This window comes from Dipodomys spectabilis, unplaced genomic scaffold (assembly GCF_019054845.1).
Source record: "Dipodomys spectabilis isolate Male_0828 unplaced genomic scaffold, ASM1905484v1 ptg000030l, whole genome shotgun sequence".
Taxonomy (NCBI): Eukaryota; Metazoa; Chordata; class Mammalia; order Rodentia; family Heteromyidae; genus Dipodomys; species Dipodomys spectabilis.
Window position 1 is genome coordinate 7260779 of NW_024870707.1, and position 17889 is coordinate 7278667.

General features: G+C 46.5%; 1 protein-coding gene across 1 annotated transcript; it reads left to right on the forward strand.

Moving 5' to 3' along the window:
- Window positions 1–14081: 14081 nt before the first annotated feature.
- On the forward strand, window positions 14082–17078 carry LOC122104837 (endogenous retrovirus group PABLB member 1 Env polyprotein-like). Its single transcript, XM_042675783.1, has 3 exons — window positions 14082–14463; window positions 14500–15368; window positions 17028–17078. The coding sequence occupies exons 1-3, from the start codon at window positions 14082–14084 to the stop codon at window positions 17076–17078; spliced, it is 1302 nt and encodes a 433-aa protein (XP_042531717.1).
- Window positions 17079–17889: the final 811 nt, after the last annotated feature.

Sequence of the window (17889 nt, forward strand, 5' to 3'; positions counted from 1 at the left end):
GTGCTGAGGCTGGGAGGTCTCCTCAAACGCAGACCCACACCACATCAGGGGATTCATATCCAGAGTTGCTGGCCCTGGGCCGTTTGGTGCTCTGGAAAGCCTTTTCTTCTTGGTGGAGAATAAAAGCTTTCATTTGCAGTGGTGCTGATGTTCATGGTGGCTTCTGTCTGGGGGGGGGGGGGGGGAGGTGTGCTGGAATGGAGCAAGACTCCAAGATCTAGTGCCCATCACAGTGAAAGAAGCTCCAGATGGCTGGAATGAAGAAAGACTGGAGGCAGGACCCTAGGTGGGTGTAGAACCAAACAGGTCCAAAGAGCTCAGTGACTTGACCCAAGAACTCAAAAGATGCCCAGCTCCCTCTTTTCCTCACTCCTTCTTTCTCTCATCTTTAAGCCTCCGCCCTCTCAGGCATCTACTTAAGGTCAGAGACTTCTTTTCCCTTGCCTTCTCTAAGGTTGTCTATCCTTTAAGGATCTGAACAGGTAGAAAACAACTCAGAAAATACCAGGATACCAGAGAGCACTCTTATTGGTTCACTTTGAGTCATGTGTTTGGTCCTGGACCAACCACCACCATGGGCAGACAGTGTGGGATACTATGATTGGCTCTTCTTAGTCATATGGCCTTTGCCTGGGACCTGAAGGTCCTTGACAGTTTCCTCTAGAATCACATAACTGAACCCAGCCAAAGAAGTCCCCAAAAGAAGGCAGTCCATGAGACTCTTATCTCCTATTACTAGTAAAAAAGCTGAAAGTGGAGCTGTGGTTCAAGTGATAGAGCACCAGCCCTGAGTAAAAAAACCTAAGGGACAGTGCCAAGGCCCTGAGTTCAAGCCCTAATACACACACACACACACACACACACACACACACACACACACACACAGAATTCTAAGTAGGGTGTACTGGTGCACCTGCCATCCCTGTGCTCAGCAGACTGAGGCAGGAAGATTTCCAGACCAGCCTGGAGCTCCAAAGTGAATTTGAGGCACTCCTGAACAACATAACGATATCTTGTCTCAAAAACACAAAACATTACACAATAGATTCTATTCTTCCCCACTTCAAAGTGGCCTTGTGCTCAGAGGGAACGGTAGTGAGGCCCTTTAAACCTGAATGTCCCCAGCCCCCTCAGCTCCTGTGATGGGGAGAGGTGGGGGAGATAAAGCAGTAAAGCACACCACCACCAGTGTTCTGCCACCCACATCTGCAACAGGTCATGTGGGTACCAAGCCCTTCCCACCCCACGAATTCCCAGCATGGCCCTTCTGTGGGGCTGAGATCTGGAGGATTAGGGTTCAAAGCCAGCATGGACAGAACAATCTGAGAGACTCCATCTTGTCTTGAATCCAATACTGGATCAGAAATAAGCAATCTCAAAAAAGTGGGGGAGGGGATACTTTGGGGGCAGAGGAGAAAAGATACTTGGAGGCAACCTGAGAATGTTGAATATGTGCTGTATGTAACATAATGATAGGGGTGGTCACTCATGCCTGTAATCCTGGCTACCGAGGAAGCAGAGATAAGGGGGATTATGGCTCCAAGCAAAAAATTATTGAGATTCCATCTCAATGAATAAGTGGTAGAATACATCTGTGACATCAGTTCTGCAAGATGAATAGGAGAGCAGTCCAAGGCACTGGAAAAAATGAGGGAATACTTGAAAAATAACTAAAGCAAAAAATAGCTGGAAGGGGGCATAACTCAAGTAAGAGAGCACCTGCCTGGCAAGTGCCAAGTCCTAAGTTCAAACTCGAGTGTTTCTACGAATGTTCAGTTCTCTGAGTGTGTTCGTTGTGTTCATTGTGTACACACATTGTGAGTGGATGGGGGTGTGTTCGTTCTCCGGAGACACAAAAATTCAGAAGGGTCATGACACAGAACTGAAGGGACAAAGGTGAACAAATACAGCGGTGGTAATCACCAGATGCCATGTTGAAAATGAACTATACAATTTGTGGGTATGGACGGGAGGGAAAAACGGAGAGAGCGAGGGAAGAGGTGGCGTTGTCCTAAAGAAATGTACTCTTTCACCCCTCTGTAGATCACCTTTAAAATAACAATAAAGAAGAACAAAAGGAAGAAAAAGAAAAAAAAAAGAAGGGTCATGGTGCCTGCAACTGATTCTATCATTCACTCAAAACATTCAAAATACGTATGTGCCAGGCACTGGTGGCTCACGCCTGTAATCCTAGCTACTTAGGAGGTTGAGATCTGAAGATCATGGTTCAAAGCCAGCCTGGGCAGGAAAATCTGTGAAACTCTTACCTCCAATAAACCCCAGAAAACTGGAAGTGGCGCTGTGGCTCAAGTGGTAGAGCGCTAGCCTTGAGGAGGCTCAGGGACAGTGCTCAGGCCCAGAGTTCAAGCTCCATGACCAACAAAAAAAAAAAAGTGCGTATGTGTGCTGGGGTGTGATTTCAATCCCACCCTGCCATCATCATTGTAGAGTAATAATAAAGTGTGTGTATGTGTGTGTGTGTGTCTGTGTCTCTGTGTGTGTGTGTGTGTGTGTGTGTAGAGAAACCTCTCCCAGTCAGTTATAAATAATAGATAAATCTCAGGATGTAAACATGAAATTTGTTGTTTCATTCTTAGGATTTGTTTTCTATAGACCTTTAATGTTTTCAAAATACAAAAACTTAAACCTAGCCAGGCACCAGTGGCTCACATCTGTTATCCTGGCTACTCGGGAGGCTGAGATCTGAGGATCAGGGTTCAAAGCCAGTCAGGCAGGAAACTAGGTGAGACTCTTATCTCCAATAAACCATCAGAACAGAAGTGGCGCTGTGGCTCAAGTGGTAGAGCGCTAGCCTTGAGCTGAAGAGCTCAGGGGCAGCGCCCAGGCCCAGAGTTCAAGACCCATAACCAACAACAACAAAACAAGTTAAACCTCAGTTAAGCCAGGTGCTCATGGCCAGTAATCCTAGCTATTCCGGAGGCTGAGTTCTTAGGATGGAAATTCAAAGACAGTCAAGGGCAGGGAAGTTCATGAGACTCTTATCTCCAATTAACTACCCCCTCCAAAAAAAAAAGCTAGAAGTGGAGCCTGTGGTTGAAAGTAGTAGAGTGCTTGCCTTGATCAAAAGAACTCAGGGACAGCACCCAGGCCCTGAGTTCAAGCCCCACTACTTACCAAAAAAAAAAATAAAAAATAACTTTAGTTAAGTGGCTTCATGCTAAGACAAATGAAGGGGACGTTTTAAAAGAAAGTGAAAACAGGGGTTATACCATTTTCACCGTATTGATGTTGGTATACTTTGGGGAGGGGAAGGGGAAAAAACAAATTGTTTAAACAGGGATACTGGTGGACCCATTGCAACAATGAGATGTACAAGATACTATGTGGAAAAACGAACTTTACAACTGTGGCGGTGGGGGAGGGAGGAATGGGAGGGCAGGGATGGGAAAGGGAAACAAAGGAGGAGGTAATGATGCTTGATAAGAAATGTACTCTAACCCCATGCTGCTGATCACATGTATGGTGTATATGTGTACACTGTTATATGTTATAGACCGAGATAGACAATTTGCTCCAGGAAAGTTAGAATGAGCTTGTGACTTTAAATGAGCGTCATTATCCCACAATACTGTGAAATTTGGGAAATTATGTAATCACTTAATCACAATTAAAAAAAAACCCACCAGAAAACTACAAGTGGCACTATGGCTCAAGTGGTAGAGCATGAGCCTTGAGCTGAATTGTTCAGGGACAGCTCCCAGGCCTAGAGCTCAAGCCCCTCGACTGACAAAAGAGAGAGAGAGAGAGAGACAGAGAGACAGAGAGACAGAGAGAGAGACAGAGAGACAGAGATCTTTCATGCGATGGTTTCTAACATATTTATAAGAGTATGTCTTTGTTGCCTTGTATGCCCCTCCCCCATGGTACAACCCCTGCTTTCACTATATATGATGTTGGTATATGTGGAGGGGAAGGGAAAAAACAAATTGTTCAAACAGGGATACAGGAGGACCCATTGTAACAACGAGATGTTCAAGTTGTTATGTCAAAACATACAACTTTGGTGGGGGGGCGACGGGAGGGGGGGGTGGGAGGATGGGAAGGGATGGGAAGGGGAAACAAAGGAGGAGGCTACAATGCTTGATAAGAAATGTGCTCATTATCTTGCCCATGTAATTGTAACCCCTCTGTACAGTATTTTCACAATAAAAAAAAATCAACTCCAGTAAATAAAAATAAATAAATAAAAGAGAGGTTAGAAAGGAGACATTCTGAGCGACTCATTTCTCATCGCATGTTGCGGAGTTTTGACATGGAACCAGGTCAGCTCCTTTTCCTTCCACAACCAAAGCAAGCTGAGCTCATGCCTGCACCTGGAGGTATGGTCCAAGTGACAGCGTGCCAACTATGAGCAAGAATGTGAGGCCCTGAGTTCAAGCCCTAGGGCTGGTGAAGGGAAAGAAAGAGAGATGGAGGGAGGGGCAAGAGGAGAGGAGGAGAAGAAAGAGAAGAGATCTGAGCAGAGAAGAGGAGAGGTCTAGAAGGCTCTTCAAAGTCACCCACTGTGGAGCAGGATCTGAACACAGGCCTGACTCCTGGTCATCTCTCTCCCAGTTGTTTTCACTCATGCTTTTTTCTGTGCCCAGAGGGAGGCTCAGGCAGGTGCCGTGGAGAAGGCTGTGACCTGGGGCTAACCGTGTGCTGCACGTGGTCAGGTACTGGCTTAGGGGACAAGTAAGTCACAGGACATAGGGCAGGACAGGGGAGCTGGCCCTGAAGGCTGGCAGGTGCCTCCTCCTCCCTCTCCCATCCAGAGTCCTTCTGTGGGGACCTGCCCTGCCTTGAGCCCTCTGCTCCTGTGCCCTGTGCCCTGTGCCCTATGCCCTGTGTCTACAGTCTGGACTCCTGCCCGATTCCGCCCATGGTGTCCCCTCCCCTTATCCCCCTAGGCTTCCTGCCCCGCTGACTCAATGTTCCCTCTGGGTCCTGCACCCCAGCTCATCCTTCCTTGCCCAGGACCTGCACTGAGGCCTTCTGTCCAACCTAAGAGAAAAGCCCAGTAAGGGGGGCCTGCACCCCAAAACAAGAGAGGGCTACCCCACCAGACACTTCAAATGGCCAGGACAGCACGCTGCTCTACCCAGCTCGGCTGATGGCATTGAAGTCGGAATGGACGCCCTCCCTCTGTGACCGAGTCCACCCTCACGGGGCCCGGGGCAGGCCCCACCCCATCCCAGGGCTGAGGGGTGACAGGGCAGGCTGGGGTCCCGGGCTCCTGCTGAGGCAGAGCAGCTCCCCCAAGCCCAGACACCTCCTCTGCCTGTCCTAAGATCAAAACCCTATTCAGGGCGGAAGTCAGTGCAGCCTGCGTTTCGCTTGGTGGAGGACCCGGGTTCCATTCCTGGCCCCCAAACACAAACAAGTGAGAAAACCTCCCCCCAGATGTGAGGGGTGAACTATGGTTAACTACCCACTCTGAGTTGGTGCCATCCTAAGATCAGATGCTTATGAGAGGGAGTCTGGAAGAAGCGACTCTGAGCCCAGGCAGGAACACGGTCCTGGGGTCATTGCACCTTCCAGGTATGGCCAAGGCAGCTCAGATGCCTCCTCCTCCTCCAGGATGGCCTCCCAGATGTCCTCCGAACACAAGCTCAAGTTGACCCCATCTCCCTCCATTTTCTGAGCTATGACACAAAGCCACAGATTAAGTAACTTATCAATCACAGTTATTGGTTCGGCTCTCCCCTCTGGAGTATGGGAAGTCCAAGATTGAGGAGATTTGTCTGGAGAGACAGACCAGACCATGCCAGAGCAGAAAAGGGGGCATGCCCAAGACAGAGCGCAGGAAAGGAAGAGCCAAAGCCATCCCTTTTATCAGAACCCACTCTCTAAGTAACTAACCCACTCCCCTGAGGGCAACATTAGTCTTTTCATCAGGATGAAGCTCTCTCACAGTCTGGTCAGCGCTCCAGTCTAAACACTTAAGATAAAGTTAGTTGCATTATGACATTTAACCTGTCTCCTCTGTGTGTGTGTGTACACACACACACACACACACACACACACACCAGTAGTAAGGTTTAAATTCAAGGCCTGGGCACTGTCCTTATCTTCTTCGCTCAAGGCTGGCACTCTACCACTTAAACCACATCTCTTTTTCCACTTTTTGCTGGTTAGTTGGAGATAGGAACCTTAAGGACTTTTCTGCCTGGGCTGGCTTTGAACCACGATCCTCAGGTCTCAGCCTCCCGAGTAGCTGGGATTACAGGTGTGAGCCACCGGCGGCCAGCTCCACTCATCACGCTTTGTTCCTTGCTGTCCTTCGCAGCCGTTACTATCTTGCTCTTCTTTCCAGTGTGGGGCTGGGGCTGCCTCCATCTTCGCTCCCTTCTCCCGCCCACTCCCAACCTGACTTCTGTTGCTTCTACTACATCTCCACTCTGTCTAGGACCACGGCCTGCCAGTGCCTCTCCAGCAGTGAGGGAGGTTGGCGTATCTGGGGTATTCCCGTGCACATCTGAGGGAAGAGGGGAAGGCGCACAATCATGGGACACGGGTGGAACAGTGCAGCAACGGAGCCACAGGCTGCCCTGGACATTGATGAAAGTGAACGGAGATGGGAGGAGGGAATGGGAGAGAAGGAGGAACAGATGATACTTAGCACAAGGAAAGGAATGTACTTGGGGTTGAGAAGGTGGCTCAGTGGTAGAGTGCTTGCCTCGCATGCATCAGGCCCTGGGTTCGATTCCTCAGCACTACATAAACAGAAAAAGCTGGAAGTGGCACTGTGGCTCAAGTGGTAGAGCGCTTGCCTTGAGCTGAGGGACAGCACCCAGGCCCAGAGTTCAAGCCCCATGACCGACAAAAAGAAAAAAGAAAGAAAGATATGTATGGAAAGGTAATCCCGCTGTAAATCACCTCTAAAACAACAAAAAAGTAATTTAACATAAAACGTATAGATGGCAAGTCATTTAACCTGTTCTAGATTTTCATGTAAACAGTACCAGCGAGTATCTACTCTTATTTAACTCAGCGTGATGTTTCTTGAGACTAATTTATGTCATGGATATGAGTAGTTGAGTCTTTTAGTTGTGGGGCTTGAACTCTGAGCCTGGGCGCTGTCCTTCAGCTCTTCAGCTCAAGGCAAGGGCTCTACCAACTTGAGCCACGGAGTCACTTCCAGTTTTCTGATGGTTAATTGGAGATAAGAGTCTCACAGACTTTCCTGCCTGGGCTGGCTTTGAACTGTGATCCTCAGATCTCAGCTTCCTGAGTAGCTAGGATTATAGGCGTGAGCCACTGCCACCTGGCTAGTTCAGTCTTTTCTTGCCAAACACTATTCTTTATGTGAAAATTCCAGTTGTTCCACGTTTTTACCATCATGTGGAATTACTATTATTATTAGTCGTAGTAATATTTTACTTTATGCATCTGAATGCATATATAGTAGGTGACTTACAGGGGTTTTAATAGGCATTTCCTCATTTATTAAGGATCTGACCACTTTTCCATGTTATCCTTTGTCAAGTAGATATCCGAGCATTTTGCCCATATCTTATTATGTCATTTACTGTTTATAATAAACCAGTTTTATACATTTAAAAAAATTAGGGAGGAAGTGGCGCTGTAGCTCAAGTGGTAGAGTGCTTGCCTTGAGCTGAAGAGCTGAGGGACAGCGCCCAGGCCCAGATTTCAAGCCCCACGACCGACAAAAAAAAAAAAAAAATTAGGGAGGCTGGAGTCCAGGACACTGGTCACAGCTCACCCCCTTGGGTCTTTGCATAAGCACATTCTTGTCCTCAGGACCCTCAGCCTCGGGGCCTCCCGACTGTCCCCAGAGGGCTGGGCCACTATCCCCAGCCTCCCTCCTCAAGTGCCTCCAGATTCAGCATTATCAGGGATTCAGCAGACTTTTGGGGGAGGTGTGGGGGAGAGGTCTGGGTTTTCCAATTATTTTATCATGGTAAAACACATTGAACATGCAATTGAATCATTGTAAGAGTACGACTCCAGGGGATGGAGGCTGCTGAGACAGCAGGCCTTGGAATATGGGGATCAGAAACAATCTCTCGATTAAAAAGCATAATTCAAGAAGCTGAATGGAGCCAGGTACCGGTGGCTCATGCCTGTAGTCCTACCTACTTAGGAGGCTGAGAGCTGAAAATGGCGGTTCAAAGCCAGCCCAGATAGAAAAGTCTGTGAAACTTTTCTCCAATGAACCAGCAAAAGAAAAAGAAAAGAAAAGAAAAGGCCAGATGTGGAGCTGTGGCTCAAGTAGTAGAGCCTTGCGTGAAAAAGCCAAGGGGCAGTGCCTTGGCCCTGAGCTCAAGCCCCAGTCCCAGCACAAAAACAAACAAACAATAAAAACAAAAGGATCCTGATAGGCTTTTTCTCCTCCCATCCCACATTCTAACATATACTGGGTAAACAACCCCCAGACTTAATCCAGACCATGGATACATTCTGAGAACTGAATAAAGATCACTGAATAAAGATCTTTCTTCTTTCTTTCTTTCTCTTTCTTTCTTTCTTTCTTTCTTTCTTTCTTTCTTTCTTTCTTTTTTCTTTCTTTCTTTCTTTCTTTCCAAAACACTCTTTTTTAGAAAACCCATCTGATCTAGTCCCCTCCCTTGGTATTCAAAAAAAAAAGCTCATTAAAAGTGACACAAAACAGAACTTATATTGTCAGGACCTTCAATGCAAATGCCTCCAGGCTGGATGGATAACATCTGGGTAACAGCACGATGGAGCAGGTGCAGAACCAAGAACAGCACCTGCTCATCTAACACCTTGTCCTACTTTCTCAGGCATAAATACTGGGATGGAAAAGCCACTTGCTGTGTCCTGCTCAGGCAGCCGCGGCTCACCTGAGACGTGTCTGCTCTTTCGAGCTGACCGACACACAGTGAGTGTCTTACCTCATCTCGTGTCTCCACCTGACGTGTTTGGCTGCATCCGCCAACACGGTCTTGCAGGGTCTCGAGTTCAGGCCCGCTCCCTTTGGGGATTTCTTGGACCACCCCCTGTGCCCGGACCACGATCTCAGCTTTGGATGCTAAATGTGGATCATGAGCTGATCTTTCTTCTCTCCCGAGGAAGATTTAAGGTAAGGGCCCACATACTGCTCCATCCCTATAGCTTACTGCTTTAACCTTCGTCTTCTGTGCATGCTACTCCGCTCGTACCTCATCTGTCCACGTCTGCTTTGTTGTCTGAGTGTTTCCTCCTTTCTGAGATCAAAAGCCAAAACTGTTCTACCCCTGGGATACAAGTGTTTAAGGTTCATGAGAGGCTGAGTGTGGTAGCACATAGCTATAAGTCCTAGCCACTTGTGAGACAGAAATAAGGAAGACTACAGTTTGAGGCCAGCTTAGGCAAAAGGTTAGCAAGACTTCATCTCAAAAAACAAGCTAAGCCAGGCACCAGTAGCTCACGCCTATAATCCTAGTTACTCAGGAGGCTGAGATCTGAGGATTGCGGTTTAAAGCCAGCCTGGGCAGGAAAGTCCATGAGACTCTTGTCTCTAATTAACCACTAGAAAACCAGAAGTGGTGCTGTGGCGCAGGTGGTAGGGCATTGGCCTTAAGCTGCAGAGCTGAGGGACAGCACCCAGGCCCAGAGTTCAAGCCCCACAACAGACTCAAAAAAAAAAAAGCTAAGTGTGGTGTACACCTCACCTACACAATAGGTATGAGTAAGAGGATCATGTCCAAGGCTGACATGAGAAAAACAAACTATCTGATAATGACTAAAACAAAAAGAGTTAGAGAAATGGCTCAAGTGGTAAAGTGTTTGCTTAGCAAATGCAAGGCCCTGCGTTCAAACCTCTAGTACTGATCTCCAAATAATCAGAGAGATCTTGAATATATCACCAAATGATGTACCTCAAGGTCGTAGAAAAACAAGAACAAGCCAGTCAAGAAATTCATAGAATAAAAGAAATAATAAAGGTAATAAAGACTGGAGTTAAAATTAATGAAACAAAAACTAAAAGAATAATACAACGGATCAATAAAAACTAAGAGTTGGTTCTTTGACAGAATAAGCAAGAATGACAAACTCTTAAATTACCAAATGAAAAAGTGGAAAGACTCAAATTATGCCAGGCACCGGTGGCTCACACCTGTAATCCTAGCTATTCAGGAGGCTGAGATCTGAGGATCAGAGTTCAGAGCCAGCCCAGGGAAGGAAAGTCTGTGAGCCTCTTCAATTAACCACCAAAGAGCTGTAAGTGGAGCTGTGGATTAAGTGGCAGAGCACTGTCCTTGAGCATCAAAATCTCAGGGACAGTGTCCAGGCCCTGCGTGCAAGCATCAGTATCGGCACAGAAACAAACACCTCCCAACAAAGAAAAGCCTAGGACCAAATGGATTAAAGCCTGAACCCTATAGTTCTTTCTTTCTTTTTGTCCAGTCGTGGGGCCTGAACTCTGTGCCTGGGCGCTGTCCCTCAGCTCTTCAGCTCGAGGTTAGCACTCTACCACTTGAGCCACAGCGACACTCCCGGCTTTTTTCTTTTTGCTTATGGGGTGCTGAGGAATCGAACCCAGGGCCTCAGGCATGCAAGGCAAGTGCTCTACCACTGAGATACCTTCCCAGCCCCTCCTATAGGTCTTTAAAACAGAACTTCCACCAACATTCCTCAAAGTATTCCATAAAATACAAAGAGATGAAATGCTTCGAAACTGGATAAGGATACAGGAGGAAAGGAAAGCTACAGATCGACTTCCTTGACAAATATGGATGCAAATGTCCTCAACAAAATGCTTGCTAACTCAAGCTGGACATGGTGGCTCACACCTGTAATCCTAGCTTCTAAGGAGGCTGCAATCTGAAAATCTGTTTGGAGGCAGCCCAGATAGACAAATCTATTAAACTCTTCTTCTCAATCAACTAGCAAAGAAGGCAGAGATGAAGGAGTCACTAAAATGATTTCAAGCTGTAATACCAGCACAAAACCCAAAAAGCAAACAACTTTGCAAAGCCCTGTTCATCCACTTAAGCCACGTCCCTAGTCCTTTAGCTATTTCTCTGTTTTTTGGATAGGGTCTCACACTATCTTCGCTCAGGCTGGCCTCAAACTTTGATCCTCCTCCTACCACTTCCCAAATAGCTGGGATTACAGGTGTGCACCACCACACCCAGCCCGAGGCCACGGTTTTTATTATCCCACCAGAAGGATCCTCAAGTTGTTGCTGAGGTTGATGGAAAAAGGCCAATTTTACCAGCCCTCTAGCCTCATTCTGGGCTCTATCACCCCCAAGTTGTCAATCTCTACCCTTACTTGTCATTCTACCCCCAGCTTTTCCTCCAGCTACTCAACCCCTTAATTCTTGTAAGGGAAAGAGTTAAGTCCCACTGCCGTGGCAACTCTTGGCACAGCCATCTACCATCCAAGCTCTAGTAATAACACATGCCTTTATGGGAAACAGCTGCAGCAGAGACAAACAGTAAGTGTTGCTCTGCCCGTCTCTCTGACAGACTTGGTATGAAGCAAAGCTAAACGAAGATGCTTCCGGGGATCCTGAAAACTTCATAGGTGAGTTTCAATCTTTCACTCCTTCTTTGGCTCTAGCCAGAGCAGATTTACACGTTGTACTGTCATCCTAGGTAGGAGGTTGGTTGGTGGTGGTAGTGACTCAAGCCTGTGGGCGGTGAGTGAAATCTATTGGACTGTTGCAGTACTAAATGTTGACCCTAGGTGGTGATGTCAGCCTGAAACTACTCACTTGAGACTGAAGAAATAATATATATGTTGTATGAAGGGAATAAAAAATTAATGAGCAAGCTTGTCAGTTATGACAAGATTAATCACTCAGTCTAAAGATGAGACCCCATATGTGTTTTGGAACAGATTAACGGAGAACCTGAAGAAATAATATTAACTCCAGGGTCTTAACAAATACGCCTGGGAACTGCATTTATTAGCCAATCCACCACAAATATCCATCATGAGTTATGACCATAAATTCCAATTGATCTGTTACTCAATTTGGCCTTTGGGGTCTTCAACAATTGAGTCACAATGAAAGAATGACTAAGAGTTGGGAGACAGCAATTACTGGCCAAAGAGGAAGTCTGTCTCTTGACTTTAGGAGGAAAATTCCCTCCTAAAGAAATGCTCCTCATTGGACACCAGTGGCTCACACCTGTAATCCCAGCTACTCAGGAAGCTGAGCTCTGAGGATCTTGGTTTGAAGTCAATCTGGGCAGGAAAGTCTGTGAGACTCTCCTCTCCAATTAAGCATCAGAAAACCGGAAGTGGAGCTGTGGCTCAAAGTAGTAGAGTGCTAGCCTTGAGAAAAAGAGCTCAGGGGCAGCACCCTAAGTTCAAGCCTCACAAAATGACAAAAAATAAAAAAGAGAGAAAAAGACAAGAAATACTCCTCAAGGAAAATTCTAAGAACACAGAGCTAAATGAAATGATTCTGAAGCACAGAAGGGAAATGTTATGACTGTAGCTAGCCAAACCACTGGAGTGCTGACTGCTCCACAAAGGGGTGGAAAGCCGGGCGCTGGTGGCTCACGCCTGTAATCCTAGCTACTCAGGAGGCTGAGATCTGAGGATCGTGGTTCAAAGCCAGCCCGGGCAGGAGAGAGAGACCGTGAGACTCCTATCTCCAATAAACCACCAGAAAACCGGAAGTGGCGCTGTAGCTCAAGTGGTAGAGCGCTCGCCTTGAGCTGAAGAGTTGAGGGACAGCGCCCAGGCCCAGAGTTCAAGCCCCACGACCGACAAAAAAAAAAAAAAGAATCAACCACAAAGGGGTGGAAGAGACCAGGGTTATACCTCTCTGTAAGGAGAGAAGCCAACAGAGGAAGGCACCTCCTTCATTTTTCAGAAAGTTCTGGAGGACTGAAGATGCCTGAGCCCTCCTCCTAATTAAGCCCCTACTAGTCAACTACCGAGAACGTAGGAGGCACTTCAGGTAGTTCCCAAGCTAGCAGGTAAATTGATAACTTTCCTTTAGATATTGGGGCTCACTGCTCTGCCTTGACTGAGTTCTCCAGATAACATGTGTGTGGCGCGCATGTGCACATATGCGTATACGGGTGTGCACACCAGTACTGGAGCTTGAACTTGGCTTTGAACCCTCACTTACCTTTTTTGCTTATGGCTTGAGCCATCCATGCCCCCGGTCTGTATTTTTGCTGGTTCATTGGAGATGAGTCTGGTGGATTTGTGCTTCAGGCCCCAGTGGCCATTTGGAAATAATGACGGTAATTGACAAGTAGTAATTCTCTGGTAAAACATGGGCCCAAAGTTGTATCTTTATTATAAGTTGTCTGGTTGTAAGGGTCACCAAACATCAGGTTCCTAGCCAGACGACAGGGCTCATGTCTGAAATTCTAGATACTCAGGAGACTGGGATCTAAGGATGGATGATCAAAGCTAGCCCTGAGCAGACAAACCCAAGAAACTCTTATCTCCAAATAACTAGCAAAAAGCTGGAAGTGGAGGTATGGTTCAAGTGGTAGAGACCAGCCTTGAGTGAAAAGCCAAACAAGAGAGAGTGTAAGGTCCTAAGTTCAAGCCCCAGAACCAGCACACAGAAAGAAAGAAAATGACTGTTAAAAAAAAAAAAACAGTGTAAAAAAGACTCAAGTGGAAGAGCACTTGCTTAGTAATCATAGGAGTCATGAGTTCAAACCTCAGGACTACCAAAAAATAAAATAGGCACAATCAACAGATGAACTTTTATCTGGATGGAAAGGATAATATACAGTCCTCAACACCCCTACACCTGTAAGTGTACCCAGCACATCCTCTTGGGTTCATACATCCAGAATCAAACCTTTGTCTCTCCAATTTCAATCTCAGCTTTCAGATTCACCCATACCTGAGAGATTCGGTAATTCAACACTTAACTAAACCTCTGGGAGATTTTTCAAGAGACAGAAGACAACATAACAAGATCACCCCGGTGGTTGGATGACAACTTTGGCCTTCTTGACACTTCTTACACTCATCATTTTCCTTGGGTGTTGACAAACTCAGCTGTGGGTTCGCCCATTCCCTTGACAGCTGTGTGCCATTTCCTGCTCACTGAGGTAGACATGGCATTCTTAGTCTCATTCTGGTCACTTCCGTCAGGTCTGAACCCTCCCCTCAGCCCCAAAATGTCTAAACTGCTGGTTTGCCTCCTCTTACTCTTTATTCCTTCTGTCCATACGACATCCAATTCCTTTTTGGAATGGGCACAGAATTATGCAAGCCAGGTCAATAAGAGTAACTGCTGGATTTGTGGCATGTTACCCATTTCCAGCACATCTGGTCTGCCCTGGTGGGTATCCCCACTCCAGGGGTCGGACTGGGTCCGCCTGCAAGAGTTCATAGATCAGGCCAGAGTCAATAACAGTTTTCTCAATGGTGTAACTAGATACAATGTCTCAGAATGGCCCATTGCAGGAACTATGCACCAACCAGGGCACAACAAATCATTTGACTTGTTAACCACCATTAAGGAAAGTTTAGAGTATATGCCTTCCCAGATGTCGGGAAGTCAAGAATCAGGACAAATACAGTCCAGAAATAAAGAAGAATCACTACAACCACCAGCCCCAAATGAAAAACATCATCGGTTCTATGAGGGGTTTTACCAGATTTGGGATCAGTATATGTGGGTGACTCCCATTATCGGCCAGTTAAATCAAAAGGCTCCACTGTGCTGGGAACAGCGCAATCACACGCTTGATAACTGGGAGAACGCCACTAGGAAAATGGGGTGGATCCCCGAGTCAGACTGTGAAAGAATAATTGTCCTCCAGGCCACTGACTGGTTCGCTTCCAACTGGATCGAACCATATAACACCTCTTTGGCGGTCCGTTGGGGGGCCCCTAATGGTACGAAATGGTTATGTGGGAACAATATGTGGCCATGGCTGCCCCCAGGCTGGATAGGCCGGTGCACCATTGGCTTTCCTTGGGTACAAGGACGATGGATACCAACTTTAGAAAAGCCTGCTAATTTGATGATCTTAAAACAGAGGTGGACTCGAGCTGTCTTTAAGTGGTACGACCATGTGGCAAGCATTATTCCCACTGTAGGGTTGGAGAATGTCATGTGGCATATAGAATCTCTGACCAAATTTACTCAAAAAGCCTTGAATGACACCGCCCAAGGGATCTCTTTGCTCAACTCGGAAATGAAACTGATGAGGCAAGCGGTCCTCCAAAACCGAATGGCCTTGGACATTCTCACCGCCGCTGAGGGAGGTACCTGCGCCATCATCAAATCCGAATGCTGCGTCTACATCCCAGACTACTCAGCCAACGTCTCCGAAATCCTTCACGACCTTTCTTCCCAAATCAACTCGATGTCCGACTCCTCCCTGAGTCTTAACGATCTTCTGAAATCATGGGGTTTTGATGGCTCATGGTGGAAGAAGTTGCTGTTTGGTCTCGCGGTATTTGCATGTGGAGGAATAGTACTTTTCTGTGCATTCAACTGTGTCTGTGGGCTCTGTTCTTCTCTAATGTCTCAAATGGCTTCTTGTCCAATGAGGTGGCAAGGGACCTACTGGGTGTCACCTGATCGTGGTAAGGCACAAGCTGAGCACCTCAACTCATCCCCTAACCTGCCAGTATACAATTTACAGACATTTAGGCAAGACCAACGCCCAATGTCAGCTTGAAGAAGCTATAAGAAAACGGACCTGCGTCCCTCAGCATCCCTGCAGGTGAGAGATGAAAATAATTTGGAGAGAAAATAAGGCAGATTAGAGACTAAGGAACTTGAAGCATGGGAATGAGAAACCTGTAATTTAAAAAAATAAATAAACATTAGGTTATGGGACAGCGGGATTGGGAGCTCCTTTTTTCTGCCCCCCAGTCTCACTCCCCTATTATAGGTGCAACCTACACTTGAAAATAATTCTACTGGCTTAATCCAGATTATTGTATTTTGTGATCTGAATAAATATATCATTTTTTAAATTAAAAAATGTCTTTAGAAAACTACCTTGTACAGTCTCTTCTTTTGGTATAAGAAATACACATTAAGGACTGGGAAGGTGGCTCAGTGGAAGAGTGCTTGCCTTGCAAGCCTGAGGCCCTGGGTTCGATTTCTCAGCACCACATAAGCAAAAAGAAAAAAGCCGGAAGTGGCGTTGTGGCTCAAGTGGTAGAGCGCTAGCATTGAGCTGAAGAGCTTAGGAACAGCCCCCAGGCCCAGAGTTCAGGCCCCACAACTGGACCCAAAAAAAAAAAAAAAAAAAAACGAAAGAAATATACATTAAGTGAACTATGCAACTTTGTGGATAGGGATGGGAGGTGTAAACTGAGGCAAAGTGAAGGAAGGAGTGACATTGGCCAAAAAGAAACGTACTCATGCCAGACAAATGGCTCATGCCTGTAATCATGCTTGTAATCAGAAGACTGAGATCTGAGGATTGAGGTTCAAAGCCAGCCTGGGTAGGAAAATCTGTGAGACTCTTATCTGCAATTAACTACCAGAGCTGTGGCTCAGATTGATAGAGTGCTAGCCTTGAGCAGAAAAGCTTAGGGACAGCGCCTAGGCCACAACCAACAAAAAAAAAGAAAAAGAAAAAAGAATAGAAAAAGAGAGAGAGAGAAATGTACTCTTTACCTTATTTATGCAATAGCAACCTCTCTTTACCACAATAGTGATAACAAAAATAATAACAATTTTAAAAAAAATAGCTGGACAAACCGGGTGCTGTGGCTCACGCCTGTAATCCTAGCTACTCGGGAGGCTGAGATCTGAGGATCGTGGTTCAAAGCCAGCCCAGGTAGGAAAGTCCCCATCAGACTCTTATCTCCAATTAACCACTAGAAAACCAGAAGTGGCACTGTGGCTCAAGTGGCAGAGTGCTTGTCTTGAGCTGAAGAACATACCAACAGTGCCCAAGCCCAGAGGTCAAGCCCCATGACCAACAACAACAACCAAAAATACCCCTGCTGGAAAAGTCACTTCGTGTGTCCTGCTCCTATACATGCATGCCTCAGCGATCTGGTGCATCTTTGATCTTTCACTTTGCTAAATTAAACACTGTCAGTCTCTTACTCCATGCCTCAACCTGAAATTCTTTTCTGTGTCACCTCAGGACTTGCAGGCCCATTCCCTCTGGGGACCTTCTCAGACCCACCTGGACTAGACCACAATGACAGGATTCATAATTTCCTACAACCATCTCCATTCGTTGTATTTTGTAACCCTGACTTTCCATTCCCTGTGCATACTTTTTCCCTTTACTCATTCCTGAATCAGGGTGTTTGCCTTTTCGTTGTTGTTGAGTTTTGGACATTCTATATTCTGGGTATTGCTCCCTTATCAGATACATAATTTGGATGTGTGTGTGTGTGTGTGCGCGCGTGCCAGTACTGGGGCTTGAACTCAAGGCCTAAGCTTCATTGCTCAAGGCTAGAGCTCTACCACTTGAGCCACAGCTCCACTTCCAGCTTTTCAGTGGTTATTGGAAATAAAACTCTCATGGACTTTCCTGTCCTCATTGGCTGATCCTCAGCTCTAGCCTCCAGAGTAGCTGTGATGACAGGCGTGAGCTACTGGCAGCCAGTCATTCTTTGAATACTGTTTGTGTATGTGTGGGCACGGTTTTTCAAAAATTTTCACCAAGTACAATTTATACTCATTTTTTTTTTCCATTTGTCACCTGTGCTCTGGCCGCCCCCCAAAAAAAAATCAATGTCAGGTTCCCCATGGAACAACAATGGGGACAATGGGAAGGAAGACTGGCCCCGGGGCTATGGTCAGAACCATGCCCCAGGTGCCAGGGCATCCCCACTCAGCCAGGAATGCAGGTAGAGGGGACAACAATAGGAAGCCCTACCACATGTTGCTGTGACAATGACATATGGTCGCTTCTAGAAGTCCGAGTTTGTACTTGTGACCCTAGCCCCTAGCTCAGCACCTAGCAGGTAGCTCCTGTCTTCCTTCTTACAGTGGGG

Coding starts and splice junctions, on each gene's coding strand:
- LOC122104837 (XM_042675783.1), top strand. CDS start 14,082: ATGTCTAAACTGCTGGTTTGCCTCCTCTTACTCTTTATTCCTTCTGTC. Junction 14,464..14,499: donor GCCTTCCCAGATGTCGGGAA/GTCAAGAATCAG, acceptor CCAGAAATAAAG/AAGAATCACTACAACCACCA. Junction 15,369..17,027: donor AGTTGCTGTTTGGTCTCGCG/GTATTTGCATGT, acceptor GTGTCACCTCAG/GACTTGCAGGCCCATTCCCT.